At 40.9% G+C, this 25,855-nt stretch overlaps 1 protein-coding gene across 1 annotated transcript; it reads right to left on the bottom strand.

Annotated features, from left to right (window-relative positions):
• Nucleotides 1–250: 250 nt before the first annotated feature.
• PCSK1 (proprotein convertase subtilisin/kexin type 1) lies at nucleotides 251–25,414 on the bottom strand (the record flags this gene model as incomplete). Its single annotated transcript, XM_082301209.1, has 14 exons — nucleotides 251–613; nucleotides 2,098–2,259; nucleotides 3,856–3,989; nucleotides 5,442–5,599; nucleotides 6,759–6,992; nucleotides 7,949–8,049; nucleotides 9,119–9,331; nucleotides 11,428–11,600; nucleotides 15,635–15,723; nucleotides 17,336–17,412; nucleotides 17,859–18,005; nucleotides 20,234–20,344; nucleotides 23,657–23,761; nucleotides 25,232–25,414. The coding sequence occupies 14 exons, from the start codon at nucleotides 25,412–25,414 to the stop codon at nucleotides 251–253; spliced, it is 2,250 nt and encodes a 749-aa protein (XP_082157335.1).
• Between the last annotated feature and the right edge of the window lie 441 nt (nucleotides 25,415–25,855).

Raw genomic sequence — 25,855 nt, 5'->3', positions numbered from 1 at the left:
GGGAGTACTATTGCATTTCATGCCTGAGGGGGCAAATCTACTCTGAAGAAAGGCTTTGAAAAAAGATAATACTAAAAAGTGTAATTTTCCTGCCTTATCCCCTCACACCCGTTTTTTTCCTTCCTTGATATTTGTATTAAATATGAAGCAATCAAAGCAGCAATCACATAACTAGAGCATACACAGACTTTGGAAAAAAAACTACAGGTGGGGAGAATGAATATTTCCAACTCAGTGCCACACCCTACAGTTAATTTCCTTCATTTATGATATCAACCAACGCTTGCAGCAGTCTATCATCTCTATGCTTGTAAGGTTTGGCATTGTAAAAAAGATCAACGTAGTCACTGTACAGACTTTCTTCTGAGCCTCTCAACTGGGAGGGCTTGTTCAATTTTTTGAGGGCTTGGTAGAAGTGTTCGTACGGAATATTTAACTTCTCACTTGCAGTCTTCTTTGGCAGTTGCTTCTGATCCATCTGTCGGCTAAAAGCACTTTGCAGCAAATGCAGCATGGCCTCTGATGGGATTTTATCTTCTGCTTTGTCACTGCTGGTGCTGGTGTCTTCTGTGGCCTTGTGTTTTTCACTCAGGCTCTCCAGTGTGGTGTGGTCCTAGAACACAGATTAGCATGAAAAAAGATCAGGCGTCAATGAAAGACTGACTGGATTAGTGTTTGCTCTGGTTGGTGATCTCCATCTATGTGTGGGCAAATGTTATTGTATCATTCAAGGAGCCACTTGGGCATCTAGAAAACAACCAGACCATTATCAACCAAAACAAACTATCAAACGGACTATACTGTAAAAAATATGAAATTCCCCCACAATATAGGCAGTTATAAATTCAGATTCCACATTGGCTGGATACAACACGTCATTTTATACCAGTATTTGTCCCAGTCTTAAGAGACATTTCTGGTTGTGCCACAGGACACAGCAGTCTAAATCAAGGAAACATATATGCAGTGGTGATGGCTGCTCTGATTGTGCCTTGTCCGCTTAGGAAAAGGGCTGAACCACTGTTTCCATCCTTCTCTGTAGATGATCTCACCTGAGGAAAAGACAGTGAAGTATGGCTAATGGGTGGCCATAACACATATCTAGGAGACCTTGGAAGACCAATCCCAAATACAGATCCACAGAGCAGCTGGTGAGAGGCATGATCTTGTTTCATTGCTAGTATATGCCTGCAGAGCTTCCTCATTTAACCTAGAACTGTATTTCTAACTGAACACTCATTTTTTCTTCATGTATTTTTTACCATGTCCACCGATTTTCTCCTACAGAACCTGTTGAATCCACTTTTACTTTTTTCCAATTTTTTCCTTGCCTGTGGCTGCCAGACCTGTGGATATTTTTGTAATGGATTTATAGACTGTTATCACGCCCACCTTTCATAACCTGTCTGAGGAAGGTTAAACTCTCTGTGCTTTATGGATGTCCTAATTACTTAATGGGGAGACAATTTGATGTGATGGGATTATTTTCTGAAGCTGTTGACGTAATCAAGCACTATGAAATTGTACATTACTACCATCCTCTGCATCCTGAAACCCAGGGCCACTCTGCCTTGTATTTTTAGAGCACTGTTATCTGCAGGCTAAACAGGGGGTGATAAAGGATCTGGCAGCAACAGATCCACCGAGCCAAACCTTTTGAATTAATGAGTCCCTGACTTTTGTCAAGCTCTTTGTTCCTGAAATTCCTTTCAAACTCCCTGGAAGCACTCCAGCAGGCACAGTTCCTTTGGGATGTGACACTTGTTCTCGGTAGAATTACATAAATTTTGTGTGTCTGTCAGAGGTGTCTTCCTCCCTCCTTCTACCACGAAACTGCATTGGCCATAGAGTTCCTTGCTTTAGGGGCAATTTCCTGTTATCATCCTAAACCCCTTATATTTTGCAATTTGAAAACAGAGACTAATAAAAATACCAGTTGTCAACATGGGCAAAATTACAATATACACTCAAAACCAGTCAGGGGTTAGATAAAATTAATACAAAACGAGTATGTGTCTTCTTACTAGGTGAAAAAAACCCCAACAATTTTCTTATAAACTGAAAAACAGGTAAGGAATAAATGTAATATAACTCTACCTCTACAAGATCCGTCATCTTCTCCACTCCTCGTCTGTCATTCTGCACAGCATTGTAGGATGTATACACACGTGGCTGCTTCATGTGTTCAGGCTGGGTAGCAGTGCCATGCAAAATCAATTTCCAGTTTACAATCCTTCCCTCGTTTTGTATTCGTCTGGACTGAAAAACAAGCGTGGCATCAGAATAGGTTCTCAGGACATAAAAGATGAAAAAAACCACTTGAATGCGAAGTACACAGAAGCGCCCAAAACAAATTATCAGGCTTTCAATACCTACCTATAGAGTATGATTCATAAGCACAAGAGCCCCAGATTTAGTGGAGACAGAGTATATCAGAATATGGGATTCAATACAATAGCTTAACCGCTCCAAATATTCACATTTGGATGTAATATAATTATTAATTCATCGTGTAAGCATCAATGGAATTTTGTCATAATGCTAGAAGTTACTGAAGTAGTATTTTGCATTATAGAATTTGTTCACTAGGCCATTCCTTGGTATTTTCCTTATTAAAATTACCATTGGAAATGATAATGTGAAATACTATTCTTTACTGTTATGTGGTGTACAACAGCAATCTGAAATGCAGTGTGTGGAAGAGGGCAGCAAATGTTTATTTATAAATTTTGGTGGCAGTATTTCAGAAGTAGAAAGTGGAAGGGACAAGTACAGAAAACACAAAAACCAACAGGGTGAGGAAAGAGTGTATCGTGTCTTGAGGACAAAAATCTTGCTTTATTGTAAGTTTCAGGAAGCTTTCACCTGAAATGAGACCTAATTTACAAATGAAATTCTCTTAACTTTGTTCCACAAAAATGCTTTCAAAGAGCAGGGTATCTGTAACCATGGGATTATCTATAAGCCTGCAGCATTAAAACTAGACTGCTGATAGTAATATTTACTCCTAGTGCTGTATCCATCTGCTCAGCTCTTGGCAATACCCTCCTGTTTACAATTTGATGCCAACAGGGGCTGGAGTCTCAATGTCTAACAGGAAGCTTTCAGTCTCTGGCAAGATCTGACCCCTAAGGACAAGCTTATTAACAGACAACTTCAATGAGATGAGTGAGCTTGATCACCCTCTCTTCGAAGGGAATTATTTTTCAGTTGCCTACCAAGCAACTTAATTCTGGTGTCTTGCTGTTGTAATCCATATCCCCAGGTGGCTTTAGTAAACTGATTTATTTTGTATCTGTAAACTAGTTGGCTTTAATCCTTAAACATTGTTCAGCAGTAAGTACTCTCAGAAAGAAATTAGGGAAATGTATATGTCAGAATAGGTCACTGAGATCCCCCCAAAAATCATTAATTCAAAATGTTTTCAGTTAATGAAAACTGCACATGGACCATGAGAAGCCTAGATCTATGCTGTGTTCTTTTCTGCAGAAAAAATTTCCAGTTAACCATATGTAATTTGATTGCTTATTTCTCTCCATGAATCTCCACTAATAAAGAAAACTTTATTAAGTGATTCGTTTCAGTGATGTATGTCTGAAAAACACAGGCATGAAATTTTTTTGACAGGTACATGTCAATGACATGAGAGAGGTGCTTTGAATTTAGGTAAAGAACATGAAAATGTGACTCTTATTTTTCTTCTTTAATCTTCAGCCCAGCTGGGTATCTTAAATACCCTTTCATTTGGCTTGCTTAATGAGCAGGCTCATTGTTCAACATGCTTTGTAGTGATGAGTGATCATTTTATCTGTGTTAGCTCCCAAACACAGCTACTTAGCATACAGGCATACTTACCATATCAGTAATTCTTAAAATCCAGGTGCCTGTTGGATTTTCCCCCCATGTGTGGACAGACATGAAGTCCCAGTTCTTGAAGCCATTGGGAGATTTGTCTCTCTCTCTCTCAGCCAGTAAGACAGTGCTGGTCCCTGTGTGGGTGCAAGATAAACCCTGTGACTGTCCATACACTGCCTGCTCCCAGATTTTCACATTTCTCAGCTTGCACACTGCCTGGAGCAGAGGTGACCTGGAAAATACACTATTCAGCAGCGTCTCCTTTAGCAGTGGCTCCTGTAATTATTTTTACAGCAGCATTTAGGAGCACACTAGCTGTTAGGTCACACCAAGAAGGTACATCTTGTTCAGTGTTCTAGCACAAAAAGGTAGTGAATACACATAAAAGAAGCATAAGGAGAAGGTGTCAGACACAACCAGTCTTTTCCACCGATGAGCTGCTCAAGAAACTTCTGAAATGGAAGTTTTGAAGGCAGACCAGCTCATGCAGTATTATGAAACCACGGCCTTATCATGATTTCATCACTGGTTTGGGGTTTTTTTTGGTGAGTGGATGTAAATTTTTACAGCCTCGTCCTTTGACAGTGTGAAAAGCATTTGCATTGTTATTATTAAAAAAATGCTCCAGCTCACAAAGCAGTTCTGCAGCAAAAGACGTTCCACTTCTTAGGAGGAAATTTGTTTGGCTTGTTTGCATTTAAGGAAAAAAACAAGGGAGCAATATTTACTTAATAAGTAAAAGTGAAGCCCCAAGGAGCCTTGTCACAATTTACAAATATATTTAAAGGTAACACCATAAATATAGAAAAGGAATGACATACATTTGCTACTAATGTGTTGCAGGAAAGTATAAAAGCAGCAAGAAACAAGGGAAAAGCAATTTAACCATGAAAACAAAATGATACTGCAGTGGAGGCAGCAGTACTTGATGACTGCTACCTATAAATAGAAAAATTAGATCAGCCTGATGTTCAAATTAATATCTGAAAGTTTGTCTTTTTTTTTCTATTAACACCAGTTGATTTAACAGACTTTACTCTTAGTTGTTTATGCTAAGTCTTTTTTTTTTTTTTTTTTTTTTTGGTCTTTTTGTGTTTTTTCAGGGCATTGTCAAGACAGCTTCCCATATTCTAGCTCATTTAGTATAGCTGTACTAAGATGCCTAACAGAAACACTTTGGTTTTTTTTAATACACCAATGGGAAGATGCATGAAATGAAACCTAAGGAATCAGATATCCCTCGTTTCCCATTAGTCTACAAAATTACAGGAAATCTGATAAGAATTATTGATCTATAATTTGTTGTCTGCCAGGAACCCTGAGTTTTCATAGGTTGTTGCCTCTGTGAAAATGTTCTGTGCCTTCATTTTTGAAGTATGATTTTCAAACCTCTTTTCAAAAAAATAACCCAGAGTGGGTGAAGGTTGAAGATGGGTCTCTATAGTTCCCAGGGTGCTTTATCCTCACATTGGATTTGTCCAATGATATATTTAGCTCTCTTTAAGCACTGAAAACCGCTTTTTTTTCATGAAGTAAATGTTACACACTACAGTAACACAAAGAAAGTGTGTCTTTGCCTCCCTCACCTGATGGAGAAACCAGAGTGACATGAAGATCACCTCTTCGGGAATACTCAATTGTTGCCTCGAGCTGCACGTGCTCCAGAGATGCAATGGAGTTCTCTTGACCCTCACAGGCTTTTGTGGGAATTTCGATGATGACTTCTTCATTTGCTCTTAATAATCTGTTAAAATTGCAGTATTTCTTTGGTTACTCACTGGAACTTTTGATTCTGGGTCATGATGTGTGAACAACACGTTTAACAGCCGTGTCAGAATGATAAGAAAGGAAGAGTCAATGCCAGCTCAACAAAAAAAAAGGTAATGTCTTCTGTTCATGATCTGTGCAGAGAGAGACTCTGCATAGCTTTCTCTGCACAATTCCCATTACTTCTGAAGAAATTGGGTATCTAACTCTCCACATAAATAATTCTTAACTCAGGATCATAGGATCTTTTTTTTTATAATGTAACGTACAGGACTGCAATAAAAATACATAAACAGCAAGTATGGCATACATCAGTAGTGGGTCAATATTCTGTGAAAAAGACAGAGCCCATAAAACCAATTTGATGGTAAAATAGCATAATTAGTAAGGTTACCAAGCAGTGACTTCAAAACACTGCAATATATTTCTGCAGACAGACCTTTGGTGCATTCACATGGTATAATTTCAGCCTTTGAAGTAGATAATTTTTTCTGGATAAGTATCCACATGTGAACATGTGGAGACAAAAAGAGTCTAGATATCCTTATTGATTAATCAGCTCAGTGACTAATGATAATTAATCTGTCTGTTCAGGCCCACTATTCTGTGAGCATGTAGCTGGTAAGACTTTTCAGTGAGCCTTTGAGACACTTGTGTTTCATAAGAGAAATGCTACAGACATGACTAAAGCTCAATATATCACCTTGACTTCGACATATACAAGCCTGTCACAGGAGAATAATTGCTAAGACCCATTACAGATATATATATTTTTAATTCTTGTGAGACATCAGTATCTTTTTATCTGTCTTCTGATGGTTGTCTAGAAATTCACAGCTTTGCTGATTGGGCTCAGCCTCATGGTATCATCCTTTCATACACAGTCTGCACAAGCAGACGTAATAATCTTAGTGTTTGTTAAGACTTCATGCTAGTAATTTCCATCAGTCTTACATTAAAAAAAACAAACCAAGAAGCAAATGCTGGTTGCCTGCCTCTTGGGAATACAGTTAAGCAAAACTAAATTAATCAAAAGAAGTCCCTTAGTCTCGTTCAGAGCAATCTGTGAAGAATATGATCCTTCAGGCTTTATTACAATAGACACCAGCTTGGTAACTGCTGATGCAAATCCTTACCTGGGTTCAAAGCTCTTGTCTTTGACAATACACTCTCTCTTTTCTGGTACACTTTTCCATCTCTTGGGATCAGCTAAATCCACCAATGCATTGGCATTGAGTAGCCCAAACCCAAATCGGCTGTTGACCATCAGTCCTGCTCCATTTTTTTTCCATCCTGGATTTCCAGCCAGTGGATCATATTCTGAGGTCCACACCACCAAGTGCTGCATATCCCTCCATGTTAGATCTGGGCTGTTGAGAAAATGTGCCTGGTTAGTTTCTTCAAGGCTATCTACCGTTTTCTATCAATCATTAGACTGAAACAGAACACGCTTCAAATGTGTATGGCATCCCACTGTTTTAAAACACAAATCATGTTCCAATTATCCTCACAATACTTCTCCAAGCAGACAAGATTTCTGTGTCCATGAAGAACAGGTCTCCAGCAAGAGTAGAGTCCAATCCTCCAAAACTAGTCAGGCATTTAAAGTTAGCTAGCTACACTAGAATTTCCCACCAGTCTTTGTAGGACCTAGACATTGAAAACTGAGTATTTGATTCCATCTGTGATTTAGTCTACCCTTTAAATTATCTAAGAGTCTTCACTCGTGTCACCAAAGGGGTGTGCAGTAGAAAATGGAGCTGAATCCACACCATCCAAGTTATTAAACCTATGCACTACTGCCTAAAGTGCTTTCTGTGAAAAAGCCATTATCCTGTCCTTTCTTACCTTTCCCAAGTCCTAAACTCTGACTACCTGCCCTACAGGATCTGAACCCGGCTGCTCCCTGCCTGCTCTGACAGATAAGCTTGGGCACCTTCCCTTTTATGCCTCATCACTGGCAGAAAATCTTTTCTGAATTGGCTGAGGCTTAGTTTAAACTCCTGCAACCTGTTGTCTTCAAATCACATTCTCCTGAATCCCTGTGCACCCTCAGTTTTAAGTGCATTTGACCAGAAATCAGTAAAACCTGTTGCCAATACACAAAATATTCCTCAGTCATCATGAGTTACTCACATTTATTTTGCTCTTCTAGGAAGGAGTTGGGGTGAACAGCTGCTTATTTTTTGCCATCAGCCTGACCAAGACTGACTGACAAAAAGTGGAGATGCAGCATGAGGTGGTGCCACTTAAAACAGGCGTTTTGGGGAAGGTGGTGAGATGACTGAGAGAGAGGAGTTACAAAGGTAATTGTGTGATGTCTTACTTTGCTTCCAGTGCTAGAGCAAAAATTCCTGCTGCCAGAGGTGCAGATGCAGACGTCCCAGTGTGAGTTTCTGTACATTCATTGTGAAGATCAACGCTTGTCTGATAGAAAATAAAATAAAGGAAAAAAAACCCCAGATTGCATGAATAAACAGGTGTAAATACAGTCACATCCATACTCACAAACATGTGTCCTTTACTTGGTGCATATTAATACACTCCTCACCAGCAGAAAAAGTGATGAGTGTTTAAATCTGTTCATACTTCAATCCACTCTTTTTACTTCAACTATAATTTTTGTATCAAAACGTTTTGTGTTGGAACCAAATACTCCCACACTGAAATCTTATTTTAGTCTAAGGTTTCACAATAAGTATTTCAGGCTTACTGGTGAATCATGAAAACAGATCATTGTGTTGGGCCTAGAACATTCAAAATTACTGCTTACTAGGAAATTACTCATAGGATTAGTATTGGTGTTCTGCTCCCTCTTCAGCAGAAGAACTATAATTTGCAATGAAACATGTGCTGTATTTGGAAATTAAACACCAAACTCATCAGCCCATGTATCTAAATCTTGACTATAAAGAGAAGCCACTTAGTAAGGACTCATCCCCTGGCTAACACGGAATGACACTGTTTTAATCCCCATCAGTGCAGTGTATTGTAAAATTAGCATCCACCAGGGCTGGACAGCAATTACAGGTATTTCAGCATTATTGTGCCACAGCAATTTTCCTCAGGCACACAGGAAGGCACACAGACTGGTATGCCTGCTTTCTGAGTTTGGGAGATTTGGAAGGTAATGGCAAGGTATAACAGAGGCCCTGATGTCACAGGTTTTCTTTTTACTCCAGATCTCTCTTCATTTGCCCTTTTCTGAAGAATGAGACCATATCAAACCATGCAGAGACTGCTTTCATACACAAAGAGCACTCACAAACCACAGACAAATTCAGCATGTTGATTTAACTGCATCAACACACTGATTTTGTTTTAAGATAGAAGAATACAAGATTACAAATCCCTTTAAGTTTCCAGACAAAAGCACTTAAGCACATAACACACAATATAAAGCAGGCACTCAAAGCCAAGCATTTAAGAGGTTTCATTTATTATTTGCATATATCATACCTTTCTATTTGTTCTGAAACCTGTAAAAGCAACTTACAATTCTTTGGTCAGTATAATCCCCGCTGCTGTATGCTGTGGCCAGAGTTGAAGAGCACTTCTCTGCATACCAGGGAGAAAGCCCTTGTTGAGAAGCACTGCTAATGGAGATGGTGTAGATGCTATCAGTGTAACCATCACAGTCACAGTTGTCACCCTGACGACCTCCATTCCCTGAAGCCCACACGAAAATGGAGCCTTTCCCATTTCGGCCCTAAAAAAAAGAAAAAAAAAAGAAATGAGTGGTTATCAAAGAGATTTCAGACCTCACAATGTATCCTTAACAATTCCTTTCCCCAAAAAGCCTCATATAGCAAACATAGAACAGGAGAAATTTCCAGAAGCACTGTGGAAGACACAGACAGAAGAAAGCAGCTGTTTGAAATATCCCACAGCTCACCTTACAGCCCATCTCTCAGTCTGGCTGGCTTAGGTTTAGTGTTCCAGATACAGCAATTTTCCTCAGGTTTTCAAGTTAAAAACAGAGTCTGTGTTCAATGGTGTAAATTTTTCCACATGCTGCTGTTTTGGTCCTCACCATTTCTATAAACCCCCCCCCCCCTTCTTTCTTCTAAGAATAGGCAAGTTTATCAGGGTTTATTTCACTTTCCTTTCCTGTACTCACAGAGGTATGGGTTAGGGGCATGAATGACAGACACATTTAAAACCCTCCCTTCTGTCACAGATCTGTGGGTCAGGATCTCCAGCCTCCAGGCATAACCATGTAACACGCATCACTATCCAGTCTTAAGCTCTACTAATTTTTCAGAGAAAAAAAATATGTTTTGTGTGACAAGCAAAATTTCTTACGTTGTTCATTATTAATATATGCACATTTAATATTCCACAGTAGCTGAAATACAATTTTTTTTTTTAGCACTCCATTCGGGTGAGATTTGAAATTATTTATGCAAATGCTAAGACATTTTCAGCACTTGAAACATTAAAAGCAAAGAGAAGTAAGATGTGCTCTGTGATACAGCTTTTAAACTGGGGAGGACAACCCACGACAACTACAGAAAGTGATGTAGTATCTTTGAGACCAAAGGCTGCAGTCCAGAAAAGCACTGGTGTATCCCAACACCTGCTCTGATTTCACTTAGAGTGGTAGTAACACTTCCTCAGTTCTTCAGTTTGAGCCTGTGCTCGGGTGCTTCACCAGAGTAGCAGTGAAGGATCCAGGGATTAGAGTTGTTGTCAGTTCCAACACTGGCTGACTTTAAGCAGAATGGAGACCAGACAGACCTTTGCAAAAGGAATCCTGGAATCCTGACAAGCAAATGGGTTAATTTGTTCCCCAGTAGGAATAAAACAAGCTGTTAAGAGGACACATTCTTCACCAAAGAACCTGGTTTTTCAGAGTAAGACCAACGAACATTTGTTGCCTAATTATCACCTTTAATTCTCCCTCTGCTCTTGCTGCCTACCTATGGGTATCTAACCTGTTATCAGCTCTCTCCTCTCAGTCTCCATTATTCCCTCAGAGTGACTGTCAGCTGTCAGCATTTGCATTGTTCTCTCCTATTCTCCTTCTGCCTATTGATGTTAATTGCCCTTTATTCAAAATTTTCTCTCTGCTTGTCCTTCAAGTCATTTCTCTCTTCTCTCATCTATGATTCAGTCTTCCTCTCTTTATTAGTACCTGTCTTTAGATATCTTTTCACCTCACTGGCAAAAGCTAGAGTAGTTTACTAATAAATACATGGCAGCTCTCAGTTTGCACCCTATTTATTTTCCAAACAGATCTAAAGAGGGTAACATGAAAAAACTCCAGTAAAAATATTTTTCCCAGTACTCTCCATCATGCATTTGCACTATTTTCATTTTAATTGGATCACGATATGCACCAATTTATAAATTAATGCAATTAGCACAATATAAGCTCATCTGCAGGGTGCTAAAATGTATCACTATTTCACACAGCAAAATATTCATGAAGCAGGAATTTTGTGTTAAATTTTATGGGCTTTCAATGCAGAAATCCGATTACTGTTCAGGGTGAAACAAGCAGCAGAAAAGGGTGGGTGTAGGGCGAGACAAAGGCAGCAAAATTAAGGATGCAAAAAGAAAGCTTATTTATGGAGATTAGCAACTTAAAACCAGTTTAGAAAGCCCTAATGGTGTTTTCTCAAAAGTCCTTTTCTGGCTGGAAATTTCTCTCACCTGTACTATTAAAATATACCGTGTCCATTTCAAATATGTTTTGATCGAAGACAGCACAAACTGTTTTCATTTTTTCTCTGGTATTAACCATCTTAATATTCTTTTCTCTGCCACATTTTTGCTTTATCTTTCCCTGAAGTATTGTACCTGGTTTATCCCATACTCGAAAGCCTTCTGTGCCAGCCTCCCAGGTCCCTCCACAGTTTTACCATCATCGTTAGGGCCCCAGCTTGCACTGTAAATATCCACATGTTCTGGATTGAAACCGATTGAGCTGGCCTCAATAGCATCAGTGACTATTCCATCCAGCATTCGTATACCTTCACAGGAAAAAAAAAAGAAGCAGACTGGATTTACTTTCTGTTCCCTCCTCCTTGTCTTTGTTAGCTGTTTTGAACATTTCCAGTAAAATTAAGCCGTAACTACTGCAGCCACAGCCGACTGCTGTTCAGGTAAGCAATACTGAGGACAGTTCCTGTCAGTGTAAAACAATACAGTTAGAGTTTATTTGCAGAGCTGAGTGTTTCTCTACAACCATTAAAAAATAAATCTTAAAATCTTGTTAGCCTCCTGTTTATTTCTTTCTCTCCTTCTACGGACACCCAAGAAGATCATGTCTTGCTTACTGTTTCTGCTTTTTCTCATTGCATTCTCTTTCTTCCTCCTTCTTCCTACATCTGTAACACAGCCTTCTCAAACTGCTAAAATGCCACTGAAATTAAAGAGGTTTTATCAACATTACTTTTATCTTTAGGACTTCTAAGAGTTTTAGTTCAAAGATGTAGTTCTGAACGTTCTGACTAAACCACTAAGTCCTCACAATCATTAAAGGTTTTGCTGTCTCTGTGATGCTGCACTTTCACCAGCTCTTCAATCTACACCACAGAAAAAAAATCTCCCTGTTTTTCTACTGCCACCTTTTTTTTCTACTGTGAGCAATACAGAGATATCTAGCCATTAACAATTTATTAGGAGCTGCATGATCTAATCTTCTTCTTCAGAGCAAGGCTGATCTCAGTGGTACTTAAAATTCAGGTGCAGGCAGTGGTTCATCTGCACTGGATCCATTGCTGTGCAAAGCCACATCTCTGCAGTGGGGCTGCTACCTCTGTCCAGTGCTGAAGGACAGCAGAAAAAGCAGAAATCTGGCAAAATTCCCACTGTGGCATGGCTCTTACAGCAACAGCAGCAGTATAAGAGCCACAGCAGTCAGGATTCAGCCTGTGTTTACAAGCAATAAAAATGTCTGGGTTCCCTTGGATTTGGCAGGTTAGTACTCCAGCAGCTGCACCATTGCTGGTGAATTATGAGTACTCATTTTCTAGTATTTTCTACAAAATGGGGAGCACAGCAGGCAAAATATTGTCATTCTATTAAAAAAAAAAAACCCTAAACTACCCAAAAATACCCAACAAAAACCCTCCAACCTCACCCTTGCAGCTTAGTGTCTTGTTCTTCTATTTTATGCTATCAAGGGAAAAAAAGACTGCAAGCATAATTCTTTTCCCAATTGGCTGACCTCTTAATACTCCTAATACCTCCGAGATAAAGCTGAGCTTTATTATTTCATATTCATTAGTGGTAAAATCAGACAAAGGAGTTAATCTGCTCAACCACAGCTGCTCCATTATCACTCACAAAGCTGGAAAAAGCACCGAGGTATATATCTTGTGCCCCAGGTACTAAAAACATCACTTACCCAGGATTGTCTTAAACTGAGAGTGGTTTGATTACTCTTTTTTCAGTTGGCTCAGAATTGCCAGATTCTCTCAAGCCAGCACACTGTGAGGAAAGATCTGCTTGCGTGAAAGCGACTGCAAGCCCCAGGTGAGAGCTTGCAACACATAATGAGATACTGGGAATGTGAGGAGTAATGCACAGATACTTCCCACAGAAAAAGACAAAGACAACTCTGCAGATAAATAATTTAATAAGGAAAAATACCCCCAAGAACAATGACTCCACACTGACGAAAACAGTTCAAGGAAAAAAATCGCTGCCTCGCCTTCCTGATTGTCAAAAACTCTGATTGTTCAAGTAACTCAGGGATTTGATGACTGCAGTGATATTCCCCTAAGCAGATTCCAATTATGTCCTCTTGCATAAACTCTTTTCTATTCTTGCTTCCGTCATCGGTCCCACAAAATCAAGAGCAGGCAATGCCCAAGGTAATTTCAGACACATATATGTGTCTGCCTGGCAGAAGGCTATTTTTAGCAACACGTCACTCCGCATGAACTCTCAGCCCAGTCCTTTGTAAAATGGAACTTCTTAATCATTTAATTTCCATGGCAGCACCATGGAAATATCATAACACAGTGGTATGGTTAGGTATGCATGAAAATACACACACCCTGCTTTACTCCAGAGGTGATCAATACCCATTTCTCAGCTCTACATGGACCAAGAGGTGAATGTGAAAGGGCACTGAGAAGTGTCTCTTTGAAAACTGGCATTAAGAGTATTTTTCTTCACACAGTGCACAAAAAAGCCTATGGTACTTACAGCCACAAAGTGCTGGAGAGGCTAGTCAAGGTTTCAGAATCAGGCCAGGCATTGATGTGACTGGTGAGAACACCCAGGACTGTTAAAACTCAGTACTTTCACATAAAACAACAACAGCAACAAAATAATTGAATGTTTTGTTTTACCCCTCAAGGCAAAGTTAAAGCAACCTCTGATGCTGAAGGTTGGAGAACCAGGTATTCCACATGTCAGGGTTTCTTTCCCTAAAGCAGATGTTGCTGACTATGAAAGAGGAGTACCTGGCTGTGGACCACAGGATTTGTCCAGTATGGCAACAGCTACAAGCAAACAGACACTTAAGGAAGTCCTCCTGAACTAATGTCAAGTAGAAGTGTGCAGCGTGTCATTTCATGGATATATATATAAAAAAAAAAAGTAGTAAAACAGCCTCTGAAGAAATGAACCCCATAGAGCTTGGATCACCAAAAAAATCTTCCAGTGTCTAGCAACTCCAAATTTATCTGAATCTTTTGAAGACTTCTCTTATCTTCCACTGCTCTTTGAACATATTTTTGTTACACCCCTATCTTAATCAGTCTGGTCACATCTAACAGCTTACAATTTCTTTCAATTTTTCCATTCTTCCTCCTCCCCCACCCAAATGTATGTTTCTTGCTGGGTAATGTGGATTGCTGGACTGCTTTTCCTGCTGTTATTTCCCTTTTCAAGATAAGTCATCCCACACAGATATGTAGTTTGCATTTGCAAATGAGCACAGATCGGATGCAAATAGCTGTGGGAAAACCTCCTCTGTAGATGCAAGAGTCTTAAAATATGGGCACAGTGGGAGTTCAGACATCTTTGCAGCTTCATCCATTTTGCCCTCCTTTGAAAATCTGACGTCTTCATATCATGAGTGAGATATTTTATTTAAACAGATCATGACAGCATAATGCATTATGGCAAAGGCAAACTGCAAAGATGACATCCATGACAGCTCAGTGGAGTAACTGGGAACTGACAAAGCACCGCGCTGAAATAGTGGGAACAACAGTTATGGGTGTCAATTGCCACTCATCGTCCCATCATTTAAAAGGAAAAAGAGGGAATAATGGAAAAAGTAGGGCTGTACAAATAACTTCCTCTGAGCTAAATGACCATTTGCAACTGATATGTGCATCATGATTATTTAATAAACAACTAACAGATTGAGTCACCAACCTAAAAAAACAAAACAACAATATTGATTGATGGGCAAGCAAGACTCTACTTGTTTTCAAATTTAAGTTATGGTGATAGTAGAGAAGGAACGTGTTGAAACAAAAAGGACAGCAGTTTGAATAACTTGACTGACATGACCTTTTGAATGTAATTGTGTGGATGGAAACAATATGCTGCAAGTATGGGTGGGTATAATTTTGTATACTCCTACTTTACTCAATCCCTCTCCTCCCCTGGATAAACAATAATAAGTAATTGGTCCATCATTTGTTAAAATATACAGTCTTAACTCTAGGTACAATATAAGTTGTTGCTATTATTGTTGTTACTGTTGTTGTTATTATTATTAATTATAATAAGAGTTAATATTATTAACATTATGATTACTTACTTTATTACTATTATCATAATCATCATCATCCCTGCCTATACTGTTGCTGCTGTTGTTACGTAGTCTACCTATCTATTCATAACCAAGAAGTCCTGTCATATGGAGGTGACACTCAGCACTGTGGCCAGACAGGATTTTGAAGCTTTTAATACTGCAAGATGCATGTTTTCCAAGAATGACCAATCATTCATATTTCAGATTAATGGTTTCTAACAACACTCAGCATCTGTCTTGTTTCCATTCCTATTAGATATCTAATTATTTTTGTTTCCTTACCTCCAACCCTGGAGTTGTAGGCCACTCCAACTCCGCATTTTCTGTTGTTGGCTTGCATGGCAATTTCTCCTGCACACCGTGTCCCATGCCTGAATAAATACAGCAAGAATAAAGAACAAATCATAACATCTTTGTTGTATTGGTCAGCAAGACTCATCAAGGACCTTGATTTGTTCAAATTCTTCCTTTAATTGAATGCAGTGTAGTTATTGAAGAGCATTTGAGTTGTATCTATATGATGCAAAAATACTTACTTCTCGTAAGCTTCATTAAATATAATTTTACCTACTTAATGGTCAAAGGAACACTTTAATGAGATGATAAATTCCTAAATCTCACTGTGGGTACCAGTATTTTAGTAGAGTGCAAAAGCAGTGTAAAATTTGGGCAATGAAGCTGTTTTCAGACTGAAATATAAGTATTTTTTAATCACATATTTAGATACCTTTTTTTTTATATGACTGCATTTATTTAGGATTTCAGAAAGTGAGTCTTTAAAGTATCCCCATTGCTAATTTTTTCTTGTTACAACTATTTTTCTATGTAAATCTTTTTTTTTGCCATGGGTGGTTCTAATTCCACAGTACAGAAAGCCTTCACATGAGTGTCAAGGTAAAAGAGTTGTATTATGTAATGCTACAGATTATTATTCAATGACATGCTTCAATGCTTCTGGGCTGAATTCCATTTACTTATTAATAAAGATTAGAGGAAATACAGACAGATTTAAGAGATAATGGCATCATAACAAGAGGATAATGGCTTCTTTCTCTTAAGTAACACTGTAACAATGTAGAAATGCAATTTTTCAAACATCTTAGTCATGGGATTTTTATCCTCTGACTGATCTTTTTTTTTTTTTTTCCCCATGTAGTGATTTATGTTGCTACTGTATTGTCTGATAGGAAACAGGGAAACAATGCATCAGTTTCTTGCTATCTGTACTGAGTGGTGGCATCCTAATTTGTTTAAGAAATTGACTTATTTTGTGTACCAGCTTCTAAGGAGGCCCCTCCTGGTGTCTTTCTTATGAAAAAAATCCATAACTGGACTACAATGGATGACACCAGGTCTGACAGACCCATCAGGAGACTTTTTTTTTTCTCACATTCCCCTTGCAAAGCAGAGAATTGAAGGAAAAATATGCTTTGGGAGGTATCATTCCAGAAACACACAGAGTCACATGAATAGATCGTTGCCTTCATCTTGCAGGAACACATCAGTACAAACACACACACAAGGACACGAGCAGATTCAGGACATCACAGGGAGATTACAATTATAAAGGTCTTCATCTGGGAATTTAATCCCAGTGTTTCTATCAATGTTATGTGAGAATGTTTCTGCAAACTGGAACACAGGAAGTTCCATCTGAACACCCAGTAGTGATTCTTTACATTGAGGGCAACTGAGCACTGCTACAGGTCACCCAGAGAGGTTGTGGCCTCTCCCCCCTTGGAAATATTCAAAAGCCACCTGGATCATCATGAGCAACAGGCTCTAGAGCTCCCTGCTTGAGCAGGTGACCTTCAGAAGTCCCTTGCAAGCTCAACCATCCTGTGATTCTGTTACACAAAGTCTTCCTCTTATTAAATGATTGCCACAGGAGACAGACATAGAAATTTCCACACTTTTATCTTATAACACACAAATTAATACAATACTGTTTTGTTCCCTTCAGACAACTTGGAAGTTACTCACTTGTTTTCATTTGTTGGGTCATATCTAGGAAAGGGATCATGATCATTGTCATTGAAATCATAACTTGCCTTTGGGTCCTACGTGTAAAAAAAGAAATGTTTAATTAATTCAGATAACTAGAAAAGGCACTTCTAAACTGTGTAACAAAATGGCTTCTGGAGTTTGTATTTATTTACTTTATTTACAAACAAGTTGGTAGAATTTGATGGCCATTAACAATTCCATAATTTTTTCATGGAGCTTTAATAATTTAGCATTAAACCACTACGTACAAATGTGTCTGGGAACTAAATCTATTGAAGGAAAAACAAAACAACAAAATACCCGCCCTGCTACCATTGCTAAGTGACATTCAGCTTCCTGTGACACAGACCAGGTTCCAAATCATGTCTAAGGCAAATATTTCAGTCTCTGTACTGCAGGAGCTGACTTACAGAACAGAAGATGAGCTAGGGAAGAGTGTCTGTTTATCAAATTTACAACTGGTTAATCTATTCCATAGCATTCTAATGCTCAAACTTACATAGTTAGCATAGATGTCAGTGTGATTCCACTCCAATCCATCATCTAGGACTGTGATGACAATTCCCTTGCCTGTAAACCCTTTTTGCCACACAGGAATAACATGGAGATCCAGTTTGGGCAGGGATGGAGTAATTCTTGTATCTTGCTGTGGGACAGAATGGATTAAAATATCTCAGCATTTTATCCAGTTTATACCAAGCAGGTCCAAAGTCGTATTTCAAAGATGCTGCAAACAATCTCAGCCTGTGCATTTTGCATTTTGCTCAAACTTTGCAAATACAAAACAAAAATTAGTTTCAACAAATCCTTGTAGCACTGAAAGATTTACCCCACTGCTTGAAGATCCCTGAAGATTGCCTCTGTACAAAAAACATCTTGTATTTTTGTTAAGTAGGCAGCAGAAACTGAAAGGAGTGGTGGGGATGCACCAATGGACCTTGGAACGCTGGGTTAATAATCAGACCTGCTAATGTTTGTTCTTTCCATTTGATGAGGAGCCAAGACAGTGCCTGCAGTACAGTGAACTGGATTTCCTCCAAGTGTATATTCTCCTCTGACATTAAAGTTAGCCAGAGCAAAATAACTAATGGATAAAACAATTAAGGTAGTCATTTGGTTGGGAACAACTGTGTTGAATACCAACTTTCCCTTTACTACCCTCATTGCTGTTCCTGTGGTAAATCAGCTGGAAGTATGAATCATGTATAGCCTTCTCTTCCACAGCAAGTTTTTTGAAGAGTATCTCCTGAATGGGTCATGCCCCCCTCTAAATGTGCAGTATGTACATCTAATTCAGAAAACTTGCTTACAGCCCCCATAAAAGCACAGATGTAAAATGAACCACTTTCTGTTTCTCTGTGCACGATTACATTAGCCGATGGCAGGTTTTTTTATGTCTTTGTTTCCAAAGAAATACTGCATAAAATACGAGGCTTAGAAGAAGAAATTTGTTATGGGGATGAAATTTCTTTCATTTTTTTTGCTATCTGTATCTGACTCCTTCCATTCAGGAAATTATTTGAGGTTGCAACCTTTGTTCTCTTAAATCCACCAAATAATATTTTTTCCTGGTGATGTGTGAAGGTGCACTGGATAGAGCTAAAACTGTTGCCATCAAATCATAAAAATAAGGTAATAGTCAGTTATTCACTACAAGAGAGAAAACATTTTTTGGAAGAAAATATCTAATGCATTTATGCGTTTAATCAGAAAAATTCAATGTGCACTGTGAACGAGGGTAAGCAGCATGTTTTTGTTTCTCAGGTGTGAAAACTAGAGGGAAAAGAAGTGAAAACCATAAATATGGGGGAAAGGAGCTACATCTCCTGGAGAGCAGAACATTGCCAGTTTTTTCCCCCAGACCGCTTTTATGAACTCTGTGTGTGTGTTTCCGTATTTGTCTAATATACATCTTGGAAATGTCATGCTTTTTTGGATACAGGCACAGAAGCAAACAAATACTCTGCTTCAAAGAAAAGCTAAATTCTTACAGATAACAGTTATTTTCTTCTGTTGAAAAGGAGTCTCCAGGAATCTTCATGAAAATATTTTATGCTATGTGGTTTATAATTTATCTTCCCTAGCTCAAATGAGGGAAAGCAGGCTAGAGTTGGTCTGATTTCTCTAAGATGAACTGCGGAAAAGTATTTCCAGCCACTCGGGCCCCATTTGTGCTTGACCTTTGTTTTTGATTTGTTATACCCACCTTTAATCCCATCCCCGTTCTGAGTAAAAGCAATGAATCCTAGACTGAAGGTACAGCTAGATGCACAGTGGAAACACATGCTCTTGGAATAAACCATGTAAAACCTAAATGATCAAGTGTATTTCTCAACTGACATATGCAGACAGAAACTATGGAGCTCAGGAATTTTTTTTTCCCTGAGGTTTTGAGCATGTGAGTGAGATTTAGAGACCCTCTTAGATATAAATCCTAGTCCCTGTGGCTGAAGGTGCTTGTCATATGCATGCAGATGCTTTTGTTTTCATCTGAACTATGCATTCTGCACTACCAATTTTAATAAAGAAAAACATGTCCAGCTTCAGATATGATAATGGACTTCTTACACAAAAACAGCAAACACTTGAAAATTATCATTAGTTTTTAACTGTTAACAATTTGTGGCATCACCTTCCCCATACTAAACAGCAGCTGAATTAGCATCTAGAGTCTTTATAGAAACAACGCTCCACAGAAGATATAAGGTTGCCTGAAAATGGTATGCACAGAGATTGCTTATTTTTACAGCATGTGCTAACAACAAAAGGGACTTTTCATGAATTCCCTTTAGTGCAATCTCTCTGATACCGGTCAAATAATGCAGTTGATGGCACAACCACCATCCCCAGTTCCACAAGGCAACAAATTCTTACCAGATACCACTGCTGATTCCACATAGGGTCGTTGAAAAGACTTTCTGCTGAGTCTCTCATGGAGGCACGCTTAGTTCGCTTTTTTTCGTACTGCTGCTCGGCCCATGACACCTACAATTATTAGTGAAAATATAACAAGTGAACCTCTTTAGTCTGGGACTTTCTTAGCCGAGAGCGTTCCTCACACAGAGAAATTTTGGAGCCTAAAGCAAAATGAGCAACGTTGGTGTGGAGGATTATTTAAACTGTAGTACAGTGCAATTTGGGGAAGAGATCTTGGTGAAATCATGATACTACAGAATTAATTCACAAAAAATCATTAAGTACAATTTAACAAACAACTCCTGTGAGTGCCACAAGGCAGGTTTTTACATTAAATAAAACCATGTAGTATGGCTAGAAGGTCATCTAAGCAATGGTGGCTACTGAAATAAGGAAAGCCACGGCCTGCTTCTTTCTTCTACTTATCTTTTATTCACTCTCTATTGGGAGTTAAAAGGAAAGAAGAAAGATTATCTCTGGCTTTAGTCTTGCAATCATAATGATGCTGTTACTCACAGACCAGCTGGACTTTCAAGTCTCCTTCCTAGTGGTGTTTTGAAGAGTGGTCTATTAGTAAGCTATGAATATTAGACTAACTTCATCACCGGCATAATTCCACTTAAGGCAACTGAAAGCCAGAATGCTTCAGCATGCTTTGATAAATCATCAAACGAGTTGCACAGCCTTTGTGCACAGACACAGCAATCTCTAAGGTACTGGATTGTATTTTAAATGTTTATCACCCTTGAATGTTTTACTGAACCCAGTTCAAATGAAATCCTAATGATGATGCCTCTCTCTGTGCTGTGTGCTCCTTTTGGAGAGGGAATAAAATGTTGTTTATAGCTGATCCTTGCATGGTCATTCTGACACAGATAAGGTTGGTCCTTTTCATCCCAAATTCCAAGCAGCAAACTCAGGTTCCGTAGACTGTCAAGATCCTGTGACAAGCCTCACATGGAGGGTGCCTTGCATCTAACCTTTTACTTTCAAGCTCTGAATAAATTTTGTTCCTTTTATCTACTATGATTAAACAGCTTTATGATCCTGACATCTATCACCATATATGAAATAATGACTGAGAAATTATGATTAAAAAGTATGATTTGATTAAAATGAAATTTTCTAATGAAAGCCTTAGGAAAATTCACTACAAGAACATAAATCCTTTAAAATGGTAGCTGTTTATGATTCCCTTTGCTATATATTTAGTCCTAAACTCCCTACAAACCTTGGTCATAGAAGATGAATATACTCATGCAAGTGTAGGTATTCTAAACTGCCCTATTGATATCTAGGGCCATACATACTTGCACACATGTTGGAGCAATTACTTCTATCTCTCTTCCCTGCCTACAGCAAAGCTTGACCTCTTCACCACCCAAAAGCAATTAACAATTGAGAACTTCCATGCTTTTTTTTTTTTTTTCAGGGTAAGCAAGTGCATTGAGGGAAATGAGCTGAAACTCCCAAGCAGATATGTCAGGCAAACAGGCCAAATGTTTGTCACTCAGCAGCTGGATGAAGTTCCAACCATCCATCTCCAGAAAAAGCTGAAGGCCCCACACCAAATCTCCCATCACTGATACATAAAGAAGTAAAAATAATCTCAATTCAAGTCTACTTGCAAGAAAGTAGACTTGGAAACTAGTGCAAATGCTAGAGGAAGTTAGGTAACCAGATAATTATATCCCTTCAATGTATTCACAGCCTTTATCTGTTTTACAACAAACACTATAGGAAGCAGATAAATATTCAGATTAGAGCCAAGTTTTACCACAGCTTTCACACTTAACGTACCGTAAAATTCATGAGGGCGTTATACAAACAAAAACAGGATTCCCTTTTCTCTCCCTTTTTAAAGGCTGAATCTAAATCTTTTTAAGTAGGCTGCTGCTGAACAAGGTCCCTGTGTAACTACACAGCGTTACATGATTGCTTTGTGTTTATACACTTACATAATGCATAATTACATCTCATTTATTCACAGAGTTAATTTGCATACTGGATGGTAAATAGAAGGGAAATTGGAGTAAATTTAGCAAATCACCTGCAGCACTTTGAAGCCCCATTTCTGGATCTAAGAATACAAGGATGCAATAATGTCTGGTAGCTATGTAATACAATCACTTCCATTCTGCTACAATTTTAGAATGTGGTGTATTGAAAGCTGTCATTCCTCCCCATGTAACACATTCTTTTGATGCAGTAAGCCCAAAAAAGAGAGAAACTGCACCCAAAACTCTGATCTTGAACATTGTACTATGATGACATTGGACATCTGATCATATGTGTGGGCATAAATTGGAACCAGTTCACACTGAACCTGCAGGTTTGAACATTCCCAAGTTAGGATTATTTCAACTTTAACTATTAAACCAATGTTTGCAAGGAAATAGATGAGAGCATACAGTTTTGAAACACAACAGGCAAAACAAACACCCTGTCTCACCATACAAGATATTTCCTCTTAGCTGACATTTGCATCTAAAACCTCCAGATAGAAAATTACTCATTCCAAAGTGGTTTGTCCTTATATGATAATTTGCTGGGTTTGACAACTAGGTTACTTCATGGTTTGGACAGCTCATATTGTCACAGTGATTGCTGCAACAATGCTGATCTTAAAATCAAATGTTGTTGTTGTGACATTTCCCAGAAAATAGTTTGTAAGAAAGGCTGACAGCATTCTGGTCTGCTCTTTAAATTTGTCATGCACCCCTGTTTTTCATTATGCCTACAAACAGAAATGCTTCTGTCTGAAATAAAGCCAAACGAGGAGCCTTCTTCACCAGTGGGTTGGACCTTAGACCCCTGGCTCTCCAGTTTCCCTGTTCTCTGATTGCAGTGGTATATCATTTTAACAAAAGACTGCAAGTCTGGAATGTGTGATGGATCCTTTGAGAAGGGATTTTAGCTTGTTGTAAAAGCCAGTCTAGCAGAACCTCAGCCCTTTTCCCCTACTTCTTTTTTTTTTTTTTTTTTTTTTTTTTACTTAATATTCAGTCACTTTAAATCAAACCTAATTCACATGGTAATTGCATAGAGATGGCCTAATTAAACTTAGTGCATTTACGGATTTTTACTTTGAATCCAGTCCTGTGGTTCCCTGTTCACATTTTGCGGCAACATCTGAAATTCCAGGGCTGCACATCTCAGCTCTTAATTTGGAAAGCTCTTGTAAAATATGTGGTACAATAGGGTCAGATTCTGCCTGTGAGTGACAGAATAGCCAAGTATTATTCAGCACGAGTATGGATGGCTGAATATTTTAGACTTGCAAAATGAGGAAGGCCTGCCTGTGACCTCATTACGAAGCTAGCGGTAAGGAGACAGAATAAAAAAAATATTAAAAAAACCCGAATAAATTTTAACACTCACACGCTCATCATCAGAAAGTCTCTTAGTGATATGAATGGCACTTCTTCGGGACCGTCTTGGGTGACTCTTATGTCTGAATAAGTAGTGGTTTTTCAGTGATCCAATCTGTAAGACACAGGCATGCTTTAATTATTAGGACATATTTCCCCACTGCGAGCAAGTACCAACAATCAAAACCTGAATGAATTCACACTGCCTAAAAGACAAAGAAGCAAGAAACCAGCCTTTAGATATTTTAATCCAAACAAGGAAGCACTCTTCAAGTAACAAGTGCTTCTCACAGCCTGTGTGATGTTGGAATAAGCCAGGGGAGTAATTTTATTTTGGCTGCTCAAATGCAGTCATTACTACTACAGTACTCAAGTTACACAGCACCTGTACTAGTGACCACTACAGTCCTGGACACACCTTGGCACGGCCACTTTTTCACAGGCTGCACCTGTGGTCACACACCAGTTTTATCTGCTTTTCCTGGGTTTCAGCTGGACAGGTGTAAAAAGCTTTGCACGGCTTCAGACACCTCTCTGTGGGGCTGGGTTGTGCAGCATTTTCACTTGCTCAGTAGCCAGCCACCGGCAGAGCTGGGTGCACCCCGCTGACTTCCAACACCCCATTCCCCTAAGGACGGGCTGTTTGAAGGCTGTGGGGACAAATGCACCGTCCACAAAGGGAGAAGGACCAAACCCACAGAGGTGGGATCGCACCTACAGGCTTTTGGGAGAACACAGCAGTGCCCGGACGCGGGGCTGGGCAGGCGGCCGCAGGGGGCTGCCCATGGACAGCACCGGGGGCACGGAGGGGAGCTGACCGCGACCTCGGCCACGGGGCAGGGCCGGGGTCAGCGGGGTCCCGGCGTTGGCGGACGCCGTGCCCGGCACAGGACCCTCGCCGGGAGGCGAGACGAAGCTGTTCCCTCACGGCGGTTACTCATCCCTGACAACGCTGACGTCACGGCATCCCAAAAAAGCGCCCGAGGGACGGCTGGAGAGAAGCCCCGCGATGGCGATGGAGCCGGCGGGGCGGAGGCGGCGCGGGGCCGTAGCCGGGATTGCCCGCGCCCTCCTCCTGCCCGGACTGCCGGGGGGGAGAGCCGGGCTCCCTGCCCGGTCCCCTCTGGCAGAGCGGGCTGCCCGGCCGGTCTCTTCAATGGAGAGATGGGTGCCCTGCCTGACTGTGTCCGGTGTCCTCAGGGAGACCCAGGTGCCCTGCCTGGGCCCCTCCAGGGAGAGCCGGAGCCCCCGCCCGACCCTGCCCAGTCCCGCCAAGGAGAAAGGGAGCACCCCGTCCGCTCCCGTCAAGGAGAGTCGGAGGTCCCCGCCTGGTCCTCTGAGGAAGAGCAGAGCCGCCCTGCCCCGTCCCTACTAAAAGAGCCGTACCTGGCCGGGCGCCAGGGGCAGACCCGAACCCTGGGAGGCTGCGGTGGGGCACCGGGGGCTTCAACCTCCCCGGAGCCCCGCGGGCGGCAGCCGGGCACAAGTTTGAGGGAGAGGGGAGGGAAGGAGCCTCGCGGGATAGGAAAGGAGCCTCGTCGCGGAGCATCCTGCGGGATGCGCGGAGCCCCCCGCCCGGCCGTACCTGCCCCACCAGGTCGTAGTCCAGCTCGTCCGCGATGGCTCTGGCAGCGTCGGGGCCAGCCGGGATCTCCGCTGCCCACTCGTTGAGGAAGAGCCGCCCGGCGCTGCCTCCTCGGGGAAGGGACCAGGCTGCCAGGAGCACGGCCAGGGCCGCGCACCGGCCGGCCCAGCGCCGCCCGGCCATGGCCGCGGGACGCGGGAGGGATGCGGGCGGGCGGGATGCGGGCGGGATGCGGCGCCGCGTTGCTACGCGATAGCAGGGAGCGGAGCCCTGCCTGCCTGCCTGCCGGCGCGGCTGCCCGAGGCTCACAGACCCTCCGGAGCCGGAATGGAAATGAGTGTTTACACGTCAAAACGACGACAGCCATCCTGACGTCAAGTGTACCTGGCCCCCGAGCCGGGGGGGGTGATTCCCGGGGGGGGCGCGGAAGCGAGCGGGATGGAGGCGGGGGCGCGGGGGCGAAGCCCGGCGGGTCCCGGGGGACGGGGGAGGGATGCGGGGGTGGCGGCGGCTCGGCGGGACAGGGAGTGCGGGGTCCGGTCCCCGCGGGTCGGGGGTCGGCTCCCCGGGCGCGGGGGGCCGGCTCGGTGCCGGTGTGCGATCGTTTCCATTACTGCGGGTGAG

Source organism: Coloeus monedula (assembly GCF_965178545.1).
Source record: "Coloeus monedula genome assembly, chromosome: Z".
Taxonomy (NCBI): Eukaryota; Metazoa; Chordata; class Aves; order Passeriformes; family Corvidae; genus Coloeus; species Coloeus monedula.
The sequence above is the reverse complement of the archived record's forward strand: the minus strand, read 5'-3'. Positions and strand labels throughout refer to the sequence as shown.